This window comes from Myotis myotis, unplaced genomic scaffold (genome assembly GCF_014108235.1).
Source record: "Myotis myotis isolate mMyoMyo1 unplaced genomic scaffold, mMyoMyo1.p scaffold_m19_p_29, whole genome shotgun sequence".
NCBI lineage: Eukaryota > Metazoa > Chordata > Mammalia > Chiroptera > Vespertilionidae > Myotis > Myotis myotis.
Genome location: NW_023416334.1, coordinates 2,935,147 through 2,955,294, shown reverse-complemented (window position 1 = coordinate 2,955,294; position 20,148 = coordinate 2,935,147). Strand labels below are relative to the sequence as shown.

The following is a 20,148-nucleotide window of genomic DNA, read 5'->3' as shown; positions in this document are numbered from 1 at the left end:
GGCCGTCCGCATGCGCGATGACGGAAGTGAACGTCACTGCGCCGCGCGGCGCGGCGCGGCGCGGCGCCCCGCCCGCGGCCGGTGGTCGGCTCCCTTCGCAGACCCGCCCGCGCGGTGCTCCGCGGGCCTTCAGAGGAGGCCGCGCCCGCAGGCCGATGGCTGCGGCCTCGCGGGCGGTCACGCTGCCGGCCGTGGTGGAGGAGCTCCTGAGCGAGATGGCCGCGGCGGTGCGGGAGAGCGCGCGCGGTGCGGGCCGAGGGCGCGGGCGCGGGCGCGGGCGGGCGTGTGCGGGGCGGGAGCAGGGGAGGCCGGGCGGGCGGGCTCCCGAGCCCACAGGCCTAGAGGAAGGTAAAAGCTTAACTTATTAAACGTGTCGACACTCTTTTTTTCTCAAAATCTGTTAACTTTAATCCTTTCACATACTTTATTCAGCAAATAAGTATTTTAGGGCCACAAAACCCAAATGCACAGGCAGTGACTGGAGAAACCTGAATATTGTGCAGGCACTTCTCCCCTCGGGCCAGCAGAGGGCGCCCTGACCACGCGCGGCTTCCGCTCTGAACAAACGCACCGACTGGGGGGAGCCACTCAGCCAGTGCACACATGGCCATTGAGGAAATAGATTAGGCCTCAGAACTGCCGCTGCTTACTCACTTGGCTGGCACTTGTGTTAAAAGGACTGCACTTTTAAAGGGCTTATCTGGAGTTACTGTTTTTTAAGAATTGAGAAGAGCAAAGCCAGTCTTTTTTTCTCATTTCAGTTAAAACTAATGCTATATATATGCTTCAAAGATTAGGCCAGCCAGGAATTCAAACGCCTTCCAGTCCCAAAAAGGGTAGGTAGAAAGTCAGCCTGGTGTCAACTCGGTGATCGCCGGGACTGCGCCCTGTCCCAGGGCCTTGGCGCTGCGCTGAGGCCGGTTTGCAGGCCGCCATGGAGGCCTGGTCATTTTCAGCAGAACTGTCTTCTGCTGTTTAAAAAGCTGCGCTAGACAGTCATACTCTCCCTGACCACCCCCTTTCCGGGGTAATACCTCTCAGCATTTGTATGATGTGAAACTAGGCACCCCCGAGCCATGTAGGAAGCTAGGATTACTTTTCCTTTCCGGTGTAACTTCTTTTCCTGGAGTTGCAGCTGTGTGTACATTGGCTTCTTTAGTTTTCTGTATGTTTATCCCTCACTCAACCTCAAGCTCATCAGTGCTCAAAACCTGTCCGCTAGGTGTTGAGACGAACGAGATGTTTTTTCAGCTTCATTTTCCTGTGGACCGGCTGCTCTCCAGGCTCTCTCCAGAGCTCCCTCCACCACTCTTACCCCAGGATTCCCATTACTGATGGTGAACCTTATGTCCCTACAATTTTTGTTTTCTTAGTCTGCTACTTCATTTCATAGAACCCACTAGATGTCCTGTGCACGAAATTTGTGCAGGGGTCGGGGGGAGTCCCTCAGCCAGCCTGCACCCTTTCCAATCCAGGACCCTCAGGGGATGTCCGACTGCTAGGATCAGGCCTAAACCAGCAGTCGGACATCCCTCTCTCAATCCAAGACCGCTGGCTCCTAACCGGTCGCCTGCCTGTCTGCCTGATCTCCCCTAACCACTTGCCTGCCTCCCTGATTGCCCCTAATTGCTCTCCCCTGCTGGCCTGATCGCCCCTAACCACCTCTTCCTTGGCCCCACCACTGTGGCTTTGTCCAGTCTAATTAGCATATTACCCTTTTATTAGTATAGATACTGACTGTAGCAACTTCTTGAAGGAAAGGCACATGAAATGTACTTTTTGAGATTTTACATGTCTGAAAAATTTCTTTTTCTTTCTTAGATATTGTTTCTCCCTGTCATTATCCTAGAGAGTTTATGCATTTTATTTTATTTTTTAGTTTATGCTTTTAGAAAAGTCTTGTTATTGTTTAGTGGAATATTGGGAAGGAGTAAAATTAGATCCATAAGCTCAATTTTATGTTTGTGGTCACTGGTTTAATATGATTAACTTTCTTTCCATCCCTGTTTTTACAGTTCCTGATGAGCATCTATTATTGTAAGTATATGTCTTATTATGTGTGGGGGCTTTTAGTCATTAATGTGTTTCAAAAGCCAAATCCTTTCTCTTTTTTAAAAATCTAAAAAACAAACAAACTAGAAATAATATTTTCTTGACATGATTATTAAAAACCCACTTCAAGTGAATAGCCAAAACCATATTTGATTGTACAAGGCATTCCCACATTGTCCTGTATACCACTTTATTTATGATTGTTTAGAAGTGTAGTTGTTACAAGAAGTTAGAATACCTAAATGCAAGCAAAGACAATATCATTATTTGTAGATGATAGAACTACTTTTTTAAAACCAAGAAAATAAAGTTAAGTTCAAAAATATAGACTCTCCATAGCAACAAAAAAGTGAAAGCTACCTAAAAATAAATAATATTTAATTGCATATGTGCTCTTACACTTAAAAGCCCACATGAGCCCTGGCCAGTGTGGCTCAGTTGATTGAGTATTGTCCCATGCACAGAAAGGTAGCTGGTTTGATTCCTGGTCAGGGCACATGCCTGGGTTCCCTGCTTAACCTCCAGTAGGGGGCATGCAGGAGGCAGCTGGTCAATGTTTCCCTCTCATTGATATCTTTCTCTCTGTCTCTCTTTCTCTTTTCCCTCTCCCTCCCCTTCTGTTTCTCCCTACCTCTCTCTCTAAAGAAAACAAAAAAAATCTTTAAACTGAAAGTCCACAATATACTAGTAATTATCTTAGGGGGAATGAAAGAGATAGAATTTAGAGAAGGGCTTTAAACTTGTTTGTTTCTTAAATTGTTTATATAAAGATTATATGTTAAAGAACTCATGATTTGCCCTAACCAGTTTGGCTCAGAGGATAGAGCATCGGCTTGCGGACTCAAGGGTCCCAGGTTCGATTCCGGGCAAGGGCATGTACCTTGGTTGCGGGCACATCCCCAGTGGGGAGTGTGCAGGAGGCAGCTGATCGATGTTTCTCTCTCATCGATGTTTCTAACTCTCTATCCCTCTCCCTTCCTCTCTGTAAAAAATCAATAAAATAAAATATATTTTAAAAAAATTAAAAAAAAAAAAAAAAAAACTCATGATTTGACACAGAATTATCCACAGAAAATCTCCATATGTTTTTTCTAATACATTTTTAGGAAAAATTACTACTTTTAAAACAAAGAAAATAGGCAAATACTAAAAGAATGCAATTTACCAAAAAACTTTGGGGGGAAAAGGTAAATCTTACTAGTGGTCATAAAAATATAAACTAAATAATAAGATAACTTTCCATCTATAAAACTGACTACCACAGAAAAAAGGTTGGTAAGAATATTCCAGATGTTGGCAAGAACATGGAGAAAAAGATAATTGATGCCCTGCCAATAGGAGTGTAAATTGGAAGGTAATCTGGCAACAGGCAATAGGGGCTTTAAAACATACACATTCTTTGATCCAGAATTCCACTTATAAGAATGTACCCAAGGAAGTAATCATGGATGTTCATAAAGATTTTGCAGTGAACATATTCCTCCATATTGTTTATGGTAGCAAAAAAAAAAAGCCCACCACACAAACCTGGAAATAATCTAATTCAGATTAGATTTAATAAACTATCCATAAATAGAGTCTGGGAAAAATAATTCATCTTTACAGTGGAATTCTTTGTAACTGTTAAAAGTGATAAAGAAAAATATTGCTTTCAAGAGATATTCACAAGCCCTAGCTGGTTTGGCTCAGTGGATAGAGCGTCGGCTTGCGGACTGAGGGGTCCTGGGTTCAATTCCGGTTGGGGGCACATACCAGGGTTTCGGGCTCGATCCCCAGTGAGAGGTGTGCAGGAGGCAGCCGATCAATGATTCTCTCTCATCATTGATGTTTCTCTTCCTCTCCCTTCCTCTCTGAAATCCATAATATATTTTAAAAAGAAAGAGAGATGTTCACAATGTTACAAGGTGGACAAGGCAGGTTAAAAATTTGTATTAGATCCATTTTTAAAGTTAACTGTGATAAAGTTATCACCAAATTTTTTCCTTTGTTCATAGATAATCTCTATATGTTTAATGTAGGAATTTGAAAAACTATTCCCATTCCAGTAGTTTTTTTAATAAAGAGACTAGTTTGTTGGAAAAGGAAGAAGTTAAATATTTTAATTTTAAAGTCTTAGTAGTTCTGTCTTATTATGTGTCAACACATATGAATTCTTTAAAACATTAACTTTTTAGCCCGGCGGCGTGGCTCAATGGTTGAGTGTCGACCTATGAACCAGAAGGTCACGGTTCGATTCCCAGTCAGGGCACATGTCCGGGTTGCAGACTTGGTCCCAAGCATGGGATGTGCAGGAGGCAGCCAATTAATGAGTCTTTCTCATCATTGATATTTTTTAAAATATATTTTTATTGATTTCAGAGAGGAAGGGAGAGGGAGAAAGAGATAGAAATATCAATGATGAGAGAGAATTATTATTTTTTTAAATATATTTTATTGATTTTTTTACAGAGAGAAAGGGATAGGGATAGAGAGTTAGAAACATCAATGAGAGAGAAACATCGATCAGCTGCCTCTTGCACACCCGCTACTGGGGATGTACCCTCAACCAAGGTACATGCCCTTGACCGGAATCGAACCTGGGACCCTTCAGTCCGCAGGCTGACGCTCTATCCACTGAGCCAAACCTGTTAGGGCGAGACAGAATTATTGATCAGCTACCTCCTGCATGCCTCCCCCTCCCCCAGCCCCCTCGGAGATCAAGCCCACAACCCAGGCATGTGCCCTTGACCAGAATTGAACCTGGGGCCCTTCAATCCGCAGGCTGATGCTCTAGCCCAGGGGTGGGCAAACTTTTTGCCTCGAGGGCCACAATGGGTTCTTAAACTGGACCGGAGGGCCGGAACAAAAGCATGGATGGAGTGTTTGTGTGAACTAATATAAATTCAAAGTAAACATCATTACATAAAAGGGTACGGTCTTTTTTTTTTTTTTTAGTTTTATTCATTTCAAACGGGCCGGAGTTTGCCCACAGTTGCTCTAGCCACTGGGCAAAACCAGCTGGAGCTCATCAGTGAAATTTCTCTCTCTCTCTCTTTTCCTCTCTGAAATCAATAAGAAAAAGTATATACATTTTTGTAGTTTGCCCACAGTTGCTCTAGCCACTGGGCAAAACCAGCTGGAGCTCATCAGTGAAATTTCTCTCTCTCTTTTCCTCTCTGAAATCAATAAGAAAAAGTATATACATTTTTTAAATAAATAAATAAAACATTAATTTTTCAGTTTTAGTTCAACCCAACCATTTTATTTTCCAGTTCATAAAAATAATCCATACTCATTAAAAAAAATGTTCTTGGAAAATAAAACATAAAAAGCAACAACAATCATACCACCCAATGATAATCACTATTACGTTTTGGTTTATTGCCTTCTGGTTTTAAAAAAAAGGTTTATTTTAAGATAATTGTAGTTCTTTAAAGAAAAATTAACACGATTGAGAGTTTCTAAATATATAATTTTGTGTCTAACCTTTCTCACCTAATATAATAATTTTCCCACATAATTTTTTTCTGATATGTCATTAACAGCTGAATGGCTTTTATTATTAATGAAAAAGTACAAATTTAACACCTATCTGATGGTCAAACATGAAAAATTATAATATGGGGTTGGTGAGGATGTGGAGAAAATAGAATTCTCGTACAAGAACTGGTGGGGGTGCTATTTCCACTGTGGAAAGCTATTGGCAACACCTATTAAAATTGAAAAATGCATATATCCTAAAACCCAGCAATTTGCTTTTACTTATATACTCAGGATAAATCCTCATTTATGTGCAATACGGGACAGGCACAGGGAAAATTGAATATTATTTATAATAGTGTAAAGTGGAAGTTATCAGAGTGCCCATTGATAGGATGCTTATAAGATAGAAGTATTTACATGCTACTTTTATATATATGTATAATGGAATATTCTTCAAAAGGTAATTAAAATTTAAAATTTTTCTTCTTTTTTTGTTGTTAATCCTCACCCGAAGATAGAGTGTAAGCGAGAGGGGCGGGGGACAAAGAAAAAAACATGGATGTGAAAGATACACATCGATTGGTTGCCTCTGGCACGTGCCGCAACCCAGAGCCAGGGATTGAACCTGAAACCCAGGTCCATGCCATTGACCAGGGATCGGACCCGAGACCTTTCGGTGCGTGGGCCCACCTTCTAACCACTGAGCAACACTGGCCAGGGCAGCTTGCATCATTTTCAAAAGCATGTTGAGTAGGAAGAAAGTTACCAACAAGCCTACAATGTATCTTTTGTTTTAACTTTTAAAACGGTACCACATATCCATGTGTATAAAAATACATACACACATACTATATATAATAAAATATAAAAACATTAATAGGAAAGAAACCAACAAAAGCTTATTGTGTCTCAGGAATGAAGGGAAGTTGGGAAGAAGAATAGGAAGCACTATGAGGCATAAAGAGGGCTTCTTCATTTGTAAATAACATGTTAACATTTATTCTGGGGGATTGATTACATGGATTTTGCTATATTATCTTTTTTTCCAAGCTAAAACGAATTAAAATTTTTTGAATGCTGCGAGTGATGCTTTGGGTCAAATTACTGAGGTGAGTTTTAGAGTCACAATCTAACCTAAGACCTTTCTATTTCTCAGGCTGAAGTTTGTCTTTGGCTCATCAGCCCTCCAGGCCTTGGACCTAGTTGATCGACAGTCCATCACTTTAATCTCGTCGCCCAGTGGGAGGCATGTTTACCAGGTAGAAATCTAGAGGTGGGATTATCTCAACAGAAACCCCTTAGGGCAAAATGTTTTCAAGAATTTCTGTGGAAGCTGGTGACCAGCTTTTAAGTATTTCCTACACTGTTGAAAAGCATTTGACCAAACTTAGTACAGAAAATTAGTGTTTTAGTCATTAAATAAGATAAATATGACCTATTAACCCTACGTAACCACAATGTATAGAGCCAGCAGTGATGTGGAGGGCTCTTCTCAGATCTAATGGAGTATACTTGACTTTTGCTTTTCCCCCCAAATGTATTGACATCTTCACCTTGTTCATAATCTCTTGCTTATAAAAAAAATCCAAAATGCATTTTAAGGTCCTTCCACATGCTCAAATTCATCAGAAATGATCTTTTAAAAGTGTTGTCAGGAAATGTTTATTAAGGGTCAAACTGCACTAAATGCAGACAATCTAGTTGGACTTTAGTTTTGCCTCTAGAGTTTAACACAGGTAGATTTCTAAAATAACAGTCTCTTTTCAGGCTTTGAGTTACTTTCACATGTTGATAATTCTCATCAAAAACCCAGCGATGTATTTTTTCAGGAAACTGAGATGCAGAAAATAAAACTAATGGTCACTGCTGGCAGCTGGGATTTGTAACTGCTATCCCACACTGCCTGTTTTCATATAAAGAGTGAGCCAGACTCCAACCAACCCCCAACCTTCCAGGTTAGCTGTATGAGACAACGGTAAGTGCAGCTGGTATTGAGGGAAGGGAATATTGAGTGAAATAAAAATATTGGCAGTGATCTCTAAAATTTTATGTCTGGCTTGGAAGGCGATAAAAGAAGCTGTCAGTTCTTATAAATGAACTAGAGGCCTGATGCATGAAATTTGTGCACAGAGGGGGAGAGGGGATCCCCTCAGCCCGGCCTGCACCCTCAGAGGATGTCCAACTGCTGGCTTAGGCCTAAACCAGCAGTCGGACATCCCTCTCGCAATCTAGGACACTGCATGCACCAATGACCATACTTTTCATACCGGTGAAAGGCATCTTGCTGTTGTACAGTGTACTACATTTTTTTGCCCTGATTAGAAAAAGTACATAACATGATCCTTCTGAGGCAGTAGTACCATTTTCCCCATCTTATGGGTGGAAAAACTGAAGCAGAGAGAAGTTAAGTAATTGGCTTTGTCACACAGTTTTAAGTGTCAGAATCAGGGCAAACCACAAAATGTGCAAGCCAGAGTCCATACATGTCATCGTTGCATCATCCTGTTTTTTCATTGTCAGAGTAGCCTTGCCAGGTTTTAATTTTTAAATCTAAGAGACTGTTCCCAATATATAGGGTAGGGTCCCTAAGCCTGACCGGCGATCAGGGCCAATCTGTGGGGTGACTGGCAGGCAGGGCGATCAGGGGGGAGCCCAGCTGGCACCTGCCTTGGCTGGTGGCCTGGTGCCACCCGTGTTTGGTGGCTCTGCCCCCCAATTGCCGCTGCTGCTTGCCTCCCTCCCAGGGGGCATCATAGCACCACTGGTCGGTCAATTTGCATATTAGGGCTTTATTATATAGGATTTCAGGCCCTGCTGAAGACCAGGAATAGGGGAATATATCCGTGTTTGGATTCTGGTTAATTTGCAATGAACTTCTCAGAGCTGAGACTATGTCAATTAATTCTAAGTGAGTGAATTACCTGAGCAAAGCCTGCTGGGCCAATAGGTGCCTTTGCTTAGTGAATTAACTTGCCATTCCACACAGTAGTATAACATAGCCGACCTGGCAAAATCTTCATACATTTCTTTCCTAAGGAAAATGGGGTAATTGGTGTTGGATGTTGTGGCTAAAACTTTTGGATTGTGTTTACTTTTTTTTTTTTAATTTTAATTTTTAAAAAAATATATTTTATTGATTTTTTACAGAGAGGAAGGGAGAGAGATAGAGAGTTAGAAACATCGATGAGAGAGAAACATCGATCAGCTGCCTCCTGCACATCTCCCACTGGGGGTGTGTCCGCAACCCAGGTACATGCCCTTGACCGGAATCGAACCTGGGACCTTTCAGTCCGCAAGCCGACGCTCTATCCACTGAGCCAAACCGGTTCCGGCTAATTTTAATTTTTTAAAAAATATATTTTATTGATTTTTTACAGAGAGGAAGGGAGAGGGATAGAGAGCCAGAAACATCGATGAGAGAGAAACATCAGCTGCCTCCTGCACACTCCCTGCTGGGGATGTGCCCGCAACCAAGGTACATGCCCTTGACCAGAATCGAACCTGGGACCCTTGAGTCCACAGGCCGACGCTCTATCCACTGAGCCAAACCGGTTAGGGCGGATTGTGTTTACTTAAAAGAGGCTGCCCATTAGAATATTCTTCTGGTGAATTTATAGATTAATAATCAGAGCTATTAAATGTTTGTAACTGAGAAGATATTTTTTTTTCTTGTTTTTATTTTTTTTTTTATTTTTTGTTGTTGTTGTTGTGAGGAAAAGAAGACTAAAATGCTAATGACCTACTGCTAGGTGACCACACTGCTGTGTAAAATAATAAGGACCTTTCCAAGTACAGTGGGGCCTTGACTTACGAGTGTCCGACTAACGAGTTTTTTGAGATACCAGCTATCTCTTGGCCGATTTTTTGCATTGAGTTGACAGAGTAATTTGAGTTAACGAGCTCCTTAACGAGCTCGGTCTCGGAACGAATTAAACTCGTAAGTCAAGGTCCCACTGTAATATGATGAATTAACCAAGTACAGGTCCCCCAACCAGCACTCCTCCGAGCACAGCTATAGGTGAATAACTGCTAAGATGTGTTCAGTGTAAGGGGCACTGATTCTCAGCCTGCTACTTCTTATATATTTACTAAAAAGCCAACTTCTTTCTACCACAAAAGAAAGTGAATGAAATAGCAAAGCTATATAAAGAGTCAGAAAGTAGAAAAGACAACACTCATTTGATTTCAAAGCACAAAGAATGAATTAAAGAACCATGCCGCCAAACAAAACTACCTCTTTGCCTCTTTTCACTCAACCTTTTATTAATAAGTTGGACTTGCAGAGTATAAATAGGATTAAGATTTGAAAACTTGGTCTTTGTTCACAACATTCATTTCTATACCTCATTGTCTTTAAATGGAACAAAGTGAATCCAGTTTTCCTTTTCCCAGCCTCATTTTTCCCATTTTGCTGATTCCACTCACCTCCACTCCTCCCTTGTCAACATTTGCTCTTGACAAAAGCTATATTGGCATTTGTGTTTATTATCATATGAATTTAACTCAATTACTTGCATTTTCTGCCTTATCCCTCTTTATGGACTGAACTATTGTGTGCCTAGTAATGCCACATATACTAAGTGGAAGTATTGCCAGAGTTTCTGAAATCAACCCACACAAAAAAACATGTTCCATTTTAAATCAAGTCTCATACAAGTAGCACTGAGTGGCTGGCTCTAGGATTTTCTTGAAATCAATGCAAAATATATATTGTTAGTAGAACAACAAGAAATCACTCAGGATCCTCTGTGACGTTTGCCCAGTTGAATGTTTTTTTTCTAAGGGATAATTAGAGGTTGTTTCAATTATCTGTGGACACAAGAACACTGCAGGTTCCACCCCCCCAAAACTCAGTGGCTTAAAACAATAAGCATTTATTTGCAGGTCAGCTGGGCATTTCTTCTGGTTTTAGCTGAGCCCATCAACATGTCTTGTGGTTGGCTGGCCAATTTGGGCTGATGTAGAATGGCCCTGGCTGGGACGGCGGGAGTAATTCAGCTCTGCTCCGTAAGTCTCGTCCTCCATCAGACTAGCCCAGGCTTGTTCTCATGGTGACAGAAAAGGGCAAGAGTGTGGACAGAAATGCACAAGTGCTTCTACAAGCCTCGTGTGTCAGTCACATTTGCTAACATCCCATTGACCAAAGCAAGTTAAAGGATGGATCTGAGTCAAGAGGTGAGACAGAATGGAAGGGCAATGAGTGGAAGGGCACTGGAAGGTTTCATGGCACAGGTTGCGGATACAAGAAAGGACCAGGAAGAATCGGGACCTCTAAAGCGATCAGTCTTAGCAAAGAAGGCAAAGTCATTTTGATGATGTCCAAAGTTCTTCAGTAGAAGTTTCTGTTTTGTTCCATTTTTACTGTCGTCTAGATAGCTACACAAAATTGATATGTTTTTTATTTTCGTGACAAAAACTCTTTAAAAAACAACCACCCCACCCCACCTTTGGAAATCTCCATTGATTTCCAATTTAAAAACTGTAAGTATAAAGCTAATTCTAAAATATGATCTATACAAGTTCACCATTTATTTTTGTCTACTGACTAGATGTGAATCAGTGATTCCTTGGTAAAAGATGTCAAAACTACAAACTGTTATGTCTCAAAAGCCTCACCTTCCACCCAAAGAAGCAGCTGATGGATATTAGATCCGGAATTCTCTTTATCAGCGTATCTCAGATTATTGACAGTTCCACAGAATACCAGCAAACAGTACATCACAGTCTTTCACCAGAGCGGACATAGCTACAACAGCAATGTTCAAAAAAATTTTTTAATCTGGGCCCTTATCATTCATATCCCAATTGTTCTAATACCTCTATGAAAAAGGAAAACAATATATACCTTTGTACTCACCGTGGCTGGGTGACTAAGTTGGTTGGAGTGTCATCCCATACGCCAAATGGTTTGGGGTTCCATTCCCCATCAGGGGACTGGCTTTGTTTTTTTTATAGCCAAAGTGCTTTAAGCAAGAAGGATCTTTGAGTTTTTCCCATGTCTTTTAGTTTCAGGTTGTTTTTGTGTCAGTTCTGATATCAGCGTACACTTAACTTGCCCAATTGGACTTCTAAGTGTCCTCTAGTTCTTCAATCTATTTATTAGTTAAAATATTTGTTTAATGTTTTTTATTGATTTTAGAGAGAGAGGAAGGGAGAGGAATAGAGCGAAACATCGATGAGAGAGAAACATCGATTAGCTACCTCCTACACTGCCCCCTACTGGGGATTGATCAAGCCTGCAACCTAGACATGTGCCCTGACCTTGAATCAAACTGGTGACCTCTGGTTCATGGGTCAACACTAAACCCATGAGCCACATTGTCCAGTCTAAAATCTTAAAGATTTTGTTTGAAATATTTCAGTTATTGTTGACTTTTGTTCCTCCTAAAATTACCATGACTTGTTTAATTTTCATCATTTACATCCTGTATTATATTACACTAGGGTCCCTCAGCCCGGCTGTGCCCTCTCGCAGTCTGGGACCCCTCGGGAGATAACGACCTGCTGGCTTAGGCCTGCTCCCGGGTGGCAGAGGGCAGGCCCAATCCCTAGGTGCAGCCCCTGTTCGGGCTCAGAGCAGGGCCGATTGGGGAGTTGGGGCGCCGCCCCCCGTCATGCACAGAGCAGGGCAGATCGGGAGGTTACGATGCCACCCTCAGTCATGCTCAGGGTAGGGCCGATTGGGGGGTTGGGGCACCGCCCCCCGTCACACTCAAGGCAGGGTCGATGGGGAGGTTGCGGCACCACCCCCTGTCACGCACAGAGCAGGGCCAATCAGGGGGTTGAGGCGCTGCCCCCTATCACTCACAGAGCAGGGCCCATCAGTGGGATTGGGTCTCCGTACCCTGTCACGCACAGAGCAGGGTCGATCAGGAGGTTGGGGAGCTCCCCCCAGTCACAGAGCAGGGCCAATAGGGGAGTTGGGGCACCGCCCCCTATCACACAGAGCAGGGTGGATCAGGGGGTTGGGGCACTGCACCCTGTCACACTCAGGGCAGGGCCGATGGGGAGGTTATGGCTCTACCCCGTCACACAGCAGGGCCCGTGGGGGGCGGTTGGGGTGCCACCCTCTATCACCCACAGAGCAGGGCCGATCACGGGGTTGGGGCGCTGCCACTGTCACACTCAGGACAGGGCCGATGGGGAGGTTATGGCTCTACCCTGTCACACAGAGCAGGGCCCATGGGGGGGTGGAGGGTTGGGGCGCCGCAGCCTGTCACACACAGAGCTGCAGGGCGATCAGGGGGTTGGGGAGCTCCCCCCTATCAGGCACAGAGCAGGGCTGATCAGGGGGTTGGGGCACCTTCCCCTGTCATGAACAGAGCAGGCCAATAGGGAGGTTGTGGCCCCGCCCCCTGTCACACACAGAGCCACAGGGCGATCAGGGGGTTTGGGCGCTGCCCCCTGTCACGATGATCCCGGTGCCGGGAGGCCTCTCAGCTCTGCTGATCCCGGTGCTGGGAGGTATATTGCCCTTTTACTATATAGGATAGAGGCCTGGTGCATGGGTGGGGGCCGGCTGGTTTGCCCTGAAGGGTGTCCCGGATCAGGGTGGGGGCTCCCACTGGGGTGCCTGGCCAGCCTGGATGAGGGGATGATAGCTATTTGCAGCTGGTCACACACCCTTCAGGGTGGGGGTCCCCACTGGGGTGCCTGGCCAGTCTGGGTGAGGGGCTGAGGGCTGTTTTCAGGCTGGTGGGTGACTGAAGCTCCCAACCTGTCCTTTTTTTCTTTTTTTTAATTCTGGGCCAGCTTTAGCTCTGAGGCTTGGCTCCAGCTCTTAGGCCTCTGCTGCTGAAAGCAGGTATCTGGTTTGTTTGGGTTCTATAATGGAAACACTGTTTCAGCTCCAGCTCTGAGATCCCCGCTGGCTGAAAGCAGGTTTCTGGGGTTTTGTTTAGCTTCTGTATTTGTAACAATGTTTCAAACTGCAAGCTCAGAGGCCGGCAGCGGCAGGCGGGGAAGGTTGGAGTCCTCCGTCACTGAAGCAAGCAAGCCTCATGTTTGCTTCAAGCTGCCTGGCTGCCGGCCGCCATCTTGGCTAGCAGTTAATTTGCATATCGCCCTGATTAGCCAGTGGGAAGGGTAGCGGAGGTACAGCTAATTACCATGTTTCTCTTTTATTAGATAGGATTGCTTTATTTGTCATAAAAATGGTAACTTCCTAGAATATGGTTGTCAGCTTAGACTTTGAATCTTATATACACCTCAAGTTAACCTGAATGGTTTCATTGAATTGTAATATAGTAAGAATTTGGCTTAATTCAAAGGTTCTGAAATGATAAAAGTTGAATCAGGCATTGCCTTGATACCTGCTAGTTATTTTCCCATAGTTCAACTTTCTAATATTCTTCCTGTCCTCCAGGTATAATGGTAATTGTGCTAAAGTCGCCATTAAGTTTTGGTCACTTGAGGTTTTTTTATAAACATTCTTGGTTCACCTAAGAAGAGGGATGCATGTCAGGAAAGGCTAACTTATGCTGTGGTAACAATGACCCCAAAATTTCAAGGGCTTACAGTTTTATATGTCATTCATGCTGCAGATCCATTAAAAGTCAGTGCAGCTCTGCTCTAAAATATTTTCCTCAAGGGTCCCAGTTGGTGGAGAAGCCCTCCCTATGTAGACCCCTGGATCTCACCACAGAGGAAAGGAGGACATGGGATGCATCAATTTTTACGTTTTTGCTTGATTACTCAGTTTACTGGCTAAAGCAGGTCACATAGCCAGGCTGTACTTAATAGGGCAGGAATGTGTAATCCTCTTTCAGAGAGAGGCACCAAACACGGAGAACAATAAGTACACAGTTTACCGCTGGGGTGGCTCCTAAGAGGCTTGGAGCTGTCATAAAGCTGTGCCTGTGAGTGATGGCCCTCTAAGGTGGGTCACCCTCCTTAGAACCTCACTGAAGCCACAGCAGACTTCCTCCAAGGGCCGTTCCTGCACGTCCGGCCGTTCCTGCACGTCCGGCCTGAGTGTCCTTTTCTGCATGTTTCTTTTTTTAAAGTTCTCTCCTTCTCAGGGTCAATTCCAGACTATCTATGTATGGGAGCTGGGAGCAGTTCCCATAAGAGGTCATGTTTCTATTGAAGGTAAAGGAAGTAGGTGATCCCTAAGGTCAATCTCCAGTTCCAAACATTTCTCAGATTTTTGCCTGAATATTGGGTTCACTAGTTGTTCACTGCTAGATAAGGAAGGAGCAGATTCATAATTTGTTGTCTCTTTATGGTATTTACTGCCTCAGGTGGTTAAACATTGTATTTTTAGTCTGAGCCAGCCTTTGAAAGGATCAGGCAAGGGAAACTAGAATTTCTCCCCCTCTGTAAATCACCAGGCATTAATCTATTCAGCATAATCCAGAGTATTCTGATAGTGGGCCAATACCAATGTGGGATTCCAGGGGCTTCTGCTGAACTTTATATCCAGAGAGAAGAGGTAACGGGCGATAACTAAGGCTGAAGAGATCTAATGTTTTAGTGATTGGTAATACTTTAGAGACCCAAGCGTTATCATGTTGCTGCTGGGGGTTGGTGGGTTTTCTTTAGGGAAAAGAGTCTACTTTAATGCTCTCCCTTAAGTTTTCCAAGACAGCCCCAGCTGGTGTGGCTCAGTGTATAGAGCGTCGGCCTGGGGACAGAAGGGTCCTAGGTTTGATTCCAGTCAAGGGCACATGCCCAGGTCGTGGGCTCAATCCTCAGTGGGGGGCGTGCAGGAGGCAGCCAATGATTCTCATCATTGATGTTTCTATCTCCCTCTCCCTTCCTCTCTGAAATAAATGAATATATTAAGTTTTCCAAGACACACTAGGGAAATTCCTCCACTGATACTCTGTGATGTAGGTGATACGTTAAAAACATCTCAGTGCCTCACGGGAAAGGATGTGAGTTTTTTGATACCTGACTTGTCACTGAGGCTGAAATCTTTAATGGGTATAGTAGGTATCTTATCCAGTCCTTGGCAGTTTCTGGCCAATCTAGCAGTCCCTAAGGAATTGTGCTGATTTGCTCAGAAACCTGCAGTGACATGGCCACACTGAGTCAGCGGACATCAGACAGAGCACAGCCCCTGAACACTGCTGTTCTTTGGCCGAAGCCTTACCTGTTGTTATTTTTTTGTGGGGGAGGAAGAGGAAAGAATCCTAGGAGGGCTGGCATTTTTTTTCAAAATGAAAACGTCCTGGCCTTTTCATTTAGATTGCTATCTAGAGCCTCAACCTAATTTTAAAGCCCTGGGGCAGATTTCTGAGTGGCTGTTCCTGGTGAAACAACCCTCAGGATGTTTCTGCTTCCCTGGGATACTGATCTTACATTTCCAGTTTGGAAAGTCTCTGCAGGGATGCAGCGCTCCCCATTTTTGTTTGGGCTGTTTGTGATGGACTTAATTACACAAGTGGCTTCTTCAGGACGTTGGTCACAGATGCATCATATTTCCCTGTGCGTCTCCTTTTTTGTCTCTTGATTGCCACAAGGCTGCTTGTTTTGGACAGGGCCTCTCCCCACCCTTCACATTCTCTGCTTCCCTTCCATCCTGCCAGACGGTCCGGGCTTGCCTCTTTCAGAGACCTACATCCTAAGCAGCCTAGACATCCCTCTTGCAAAGTTCTTTATTTTCTCTTCTCTCCAATGCTTTTCAAAAACCTTTTCCCGCTTCTTTCTGAAATCTTTTTGCCTCACTACTTTGATTCAGCATAACCCAGAGTATTCTGATAGTGGACCAGTCCAGTCAATGTGGGATTCCAGGGGCTTCTGCTGAACTTTATATCTAGAGAGAAGAGGTAACAGGCGATAACTAAGGCTGAAGAGATCTAATGTTTTATTCATTGGTAATACTTTGGAGACCCAATAATTATCATACTCTCTTTTTAAAAATATATGTATTTTTATTGATTTCAGAGAGGAAGGGAGAGGGAGAGAGAGAGAGAGAGAGAGAGAGAGAAACATCAGGTGAGCGAGAATCATGGATCAGCTGCTTCCCGCACGCCCCCTACTGGGGATTGAGTCTGCAACCCGGGCATTGCCCTTAACTGGATTCGAACCCGGGACCCTTCAGTCTGCAGTTCGATGCTCTATCCACAGAGCCACAACAGCCAGGGCTTATCGTACTCTCTTAAGGTTGTGGTAGAAGCTTTAGAAATTCGCAAACATGCTGTGAAATACCATAGGTTAAATAAGAAACACCATAATAAAAGGTAGATGAAGGAGCGCCCGCCCTTCCCCCCCCCACCCCTTTGTAGTCATCCCCGGGAGTTGGCCCTCTGAACCACTACATAGAGGAACAACGTGGTTTGTGTAGATGGTTCACCTAGCCTACAACTCTTCAGTTTCGTTGCATAAAGTCGTCAAGGGGAGAGCTCTGAGGAGGGAAGAGTCTGCACACAGGGAAATTGAGATTACACTTTTTTTTTGCAAAACGTAACTGCAGTTCTTCCCGGTGCAATTTGCAGAGTAACTCTGAGTCATCAAGTAAAGTCAAGGGAAGGAAGCAACTTTCCAGCACAGCTTTTGAAGTTTGGTCCCATCTGTCCTTCTCTTTCTAGGTGCTCGGAAGTTCTGGCAAAACATACACATGTTTGGCTTCTTGTCATTACTGTTCATGTCCTGCGTTTGCCTTCTCCGTGCTCCGGAAGAGTGACAGCCTGCTGGTGAGGATGGCGCGGTCTCTTCCCACTGCCATTGAATTAGGGAAGAAATTGGTAGCCCTTCCTTCATGGCTTAAAAGTTGTACAACGTGGGAATTTTACTACATGTTGAAACAACTTGTTTATTATCTTTGACCTCAGTTAGTAATCTCCCTTGGGTTTAACCTCCCAAAATGCTGTGTCATTTTTAGAAATACGTCAACCCCAGTTTATTACTGAAAGGGTCATGGACGAAACGTTTGGGAGGACAAGATAGTCCTGAATGGGTTTGCACTGAAAAGTTGGCACTGGGGGATGAGGTATCCCAGTAAATGTATGAACCAAACTGGAACCAAGTTGGCAACTTTCCATGTCCCCAGCTCCAGCCATGAGGTGTTTCTTCCCACTGCCCATAAAACAGCCTGGTACTTCCACCTGAGGCAGGAGAGCACAGTGGTGCCTTTGCCTATGTCACAGGAGTCCAGAGCCTCAAGCAAGGAAAAGACATACAACTCTTTACTCCAAGGAGAAAGCACCACTCACCTGAGAGTAGGCAGCTATTTTTTAAGTCTTGCCAAAGAAGAAAATTACAGCATCCATCCCATTCTTACCCTTTGTTTTACACTCTTGACTTCATTAAACATCTTGGGAACTCGGTAGCAAATTGGGTATCCCATTGTACGAGTGACTACATTCATAGCTGATGTTCCATAAGCTTATTTCACTGTTAAGTGACGTGATTACACCAGGCCCCTTCAATATCTAAAGCCGCATTGTGGGTTCAGTGATACAAGGTCCAACATAGATCATCTCTATGATCTATGTACTGAACTGTGTACAGGCTGGTGTATGTGAGGGTTCTGCCAGCCCACCTTTACCCCTCCGCCCCCACTCATCCCCAGAAGTGCAACAGGTTAAAGAAGCAGACTAGATTCTGAACACATGGTTCAAATGGGGACAAGAGCTGTTCTCAGGAAGGAGCTGTCAGATGTAAGTGAGATCACATGAAGCACCTAGTAACGCTGCTTCAGGAAGGCTATTCATGGCTATTAGCAGCTTTCTGAAGGTGAGGAAGAAAGAAGTATGACTTAGGACTCAGATGAGGAGCCTGTTGTGGTTATATACCTGTGCCAGCCTGTTTCCCACACAGCAGGCTAAGGAAAGCTTCCTTTGTGCCCTCTGACTTCTAGAAAGAACACATCAGTCGCAGCTGTGTCTGCAGTTTCTAAGCAGTGCGTTAAAGGCCCATAGTCTGTGCCCCACTCCTTTCCGGCTACTGTAATGGTAGTGCGAGGCCTTGGTTAGCCTGGCCGTCGCAGTTTCTAACCGTCTGTGTGTTTTATATTCCAGTGCAAGCATCTCTTGGCAGTTTATCTTAGTCAGGTTATGGGGACCTGTCAGCAGCTAAGTGTTTCGGATAAGCAATTGACGGACATATTATTGATGAAGAAGAATCAAGAAGCATAAAAGGTACAGACTATCATCTTTCGAAATAGAAGTAGCAACAAAAGTCCATTTAACCTATGGCTCATAGGGAAGAGAGGTGAAGTAGATCCAGAAAGTTGTTACTGTCCCTTTTTTCATATGGACTATAGGAAGCACTGTGGTTGGAACCCAGGATGTGTGTATGGTTTGAAGCCCTGTACAAGCCTCATGAAAATCTGAACCAGTTTCTAAGCCCCATGGCTAAAAAATTTCCTTGATGGAATCAAGCATTTTAGACTAAAATAAAGCCTAATACCATGTCTTGTCCACAATTAGATTCTTAACTGAGGTACTAATAATTTTAAGAGTTTGAAATGCTAGACAAAACTGAGTAGGATGAATGTAGATGAGTAAGTGTTAATTCTTTACCTTGGGTGCAGAAAATTATTCTGCAGCAATGAAAGAACAGAGCAGAGATGTGGCCAAACAGCAGCCAGGTATAAACAGATTTACTGGGGTTCTGGTTTCAGGAGCTTCAGATACCTGTGGTGCTCGTGCAAAAATAGCTCCAGTGGGCTCTATTGTTAGAATGGTAGTAGACCAATGGAAGTACTGGTTTTGTGCTAGATGCATTTCTGAGCTTATTTCTAGTCTGAAGAAGAAAAGGCAAGAGAGAGACCAAGAAGAGTGCTAGGAGGGAGGAAATGGGGCTGTTTGGACCCCCAGGAGAGTGCAGACGAGTTATGATGGTGGAAACGAGACAGATGCAGCACTTTTAGGTACAGCTGTCTGTCCACCGCCGGGATGGGACCCGAGGACAGGAATGTGCTGTGTGAGGACTTATAAACCTGCATTGTCTTTACAGGGATATTGCAGAAGCAGCTGACGCGGTGAACAAACAGACGAAAAAGATCTTACAGCCTAGGAAACCTCAACCCTGTGCCCCCAAAGCGTGAGGTGCTAGGGAGTGAATGCTGTGTGAGAAGGCCACGATGTTGCAGTGTTCTGTGGGGGGCAGAGCCTTTTGTTACAATGAGGTGTGGCCAATAAACTATGAAGATTTTTCTGCTACTTGGGAAACTTCAAGTGGGTATAAGCTTATATTTTTAAGCAGACTTTAGGATAAAGAATAGAAGGGACATGCAGCTCTATATGACAAGCCAGTGCAGCACCCTAAGCTTGATTTCTTCAAGTTTTATTTTTATTTCACCCAATATACATACACAATTGTATAATTTTACTTAGTAAAAATTTCACACTTTGAGATCCAGCAAGTTGGCAAAGCTTGAAGTTGGTAGAGAAGTAAAATTCACTACTAGCTCTAGGAGGGGGAGGGAATTCGATAGAAGAAGGATCCCACTTCTCTAGTTTCTTTCTCTAGGGTTGTTTGCTATATATGGAAAAGAATGCTATCAAAATGTTATCTGATGATGTTCTACTTAAGAACTTTCAGGAGTGTCATTTCCCTAAATTAATATAGTAGTTTCTTGATCAAAGAATTATACTTTTCATTTTCCTCGTCTCCTTCCTAGAAATGAGTATACATTTTTAGTATGTCCAACTTTCATTTTTCCATTGCCTCTAAGTTTAAAAA

At 43.7% G+C, this 20,148-nt stretch overlaps 1 protein-coding gene across 1 annotated transcript; it reads left to right on the top strand.

Moving 5' to 3' along the window:
- The first annotated feature begins 2 nt into the window (after positions 1-2).
- Positions 3-20,014, top strand: ZSWIM7 (zinc finger SWIM-type containing 7). Its single transcript, XM_036296367.1, has 6 exons — positions 3-246; positions 2,016-2,037; positions 6,671-6,773; positions 17,049-17,153; positions 18,480-18,599; positions 19,420-20,014. Exons 1-5 carry the CDS (start codon positions 18-20, stop codon positions 18,594-18,596), a joined length of 576 nt encoding a protein of 191 aa, XP_036152260.1. The 5' UTR covers positions 3-17; the 3' UTR covers positions 18,597-18,599; positions 19,420-20,014.
- Positions 20,015-20,148: the final 134 nt, after the last annotated feature.

Excerpts from the sequence above, each read along its gene's own strand:
- ZSWIM7 (XM_036296367.1), top strand. The coding sequence starts at position 18 with ATGACGGAAGTGAACGTCACTGCGCCGCGCGGCGCGGCGCGGCGCGGC. Across the intron at positions 2,038-6,670 it reads CCTGATGAGCATCTATTATT|GCTGAAGTTTGTCTTTGGCT; the intron begins GTAAGTATATGT and ends TCTATTTCTCAG. Across the intron at positions 17,154-18,479 it reads GGAAGAGTGACAGCCTGCTG|TGCAAGCATCTCTTGGCAGT; the intron begins GTGAGGATGGCG and ends TTTATATTCCAG.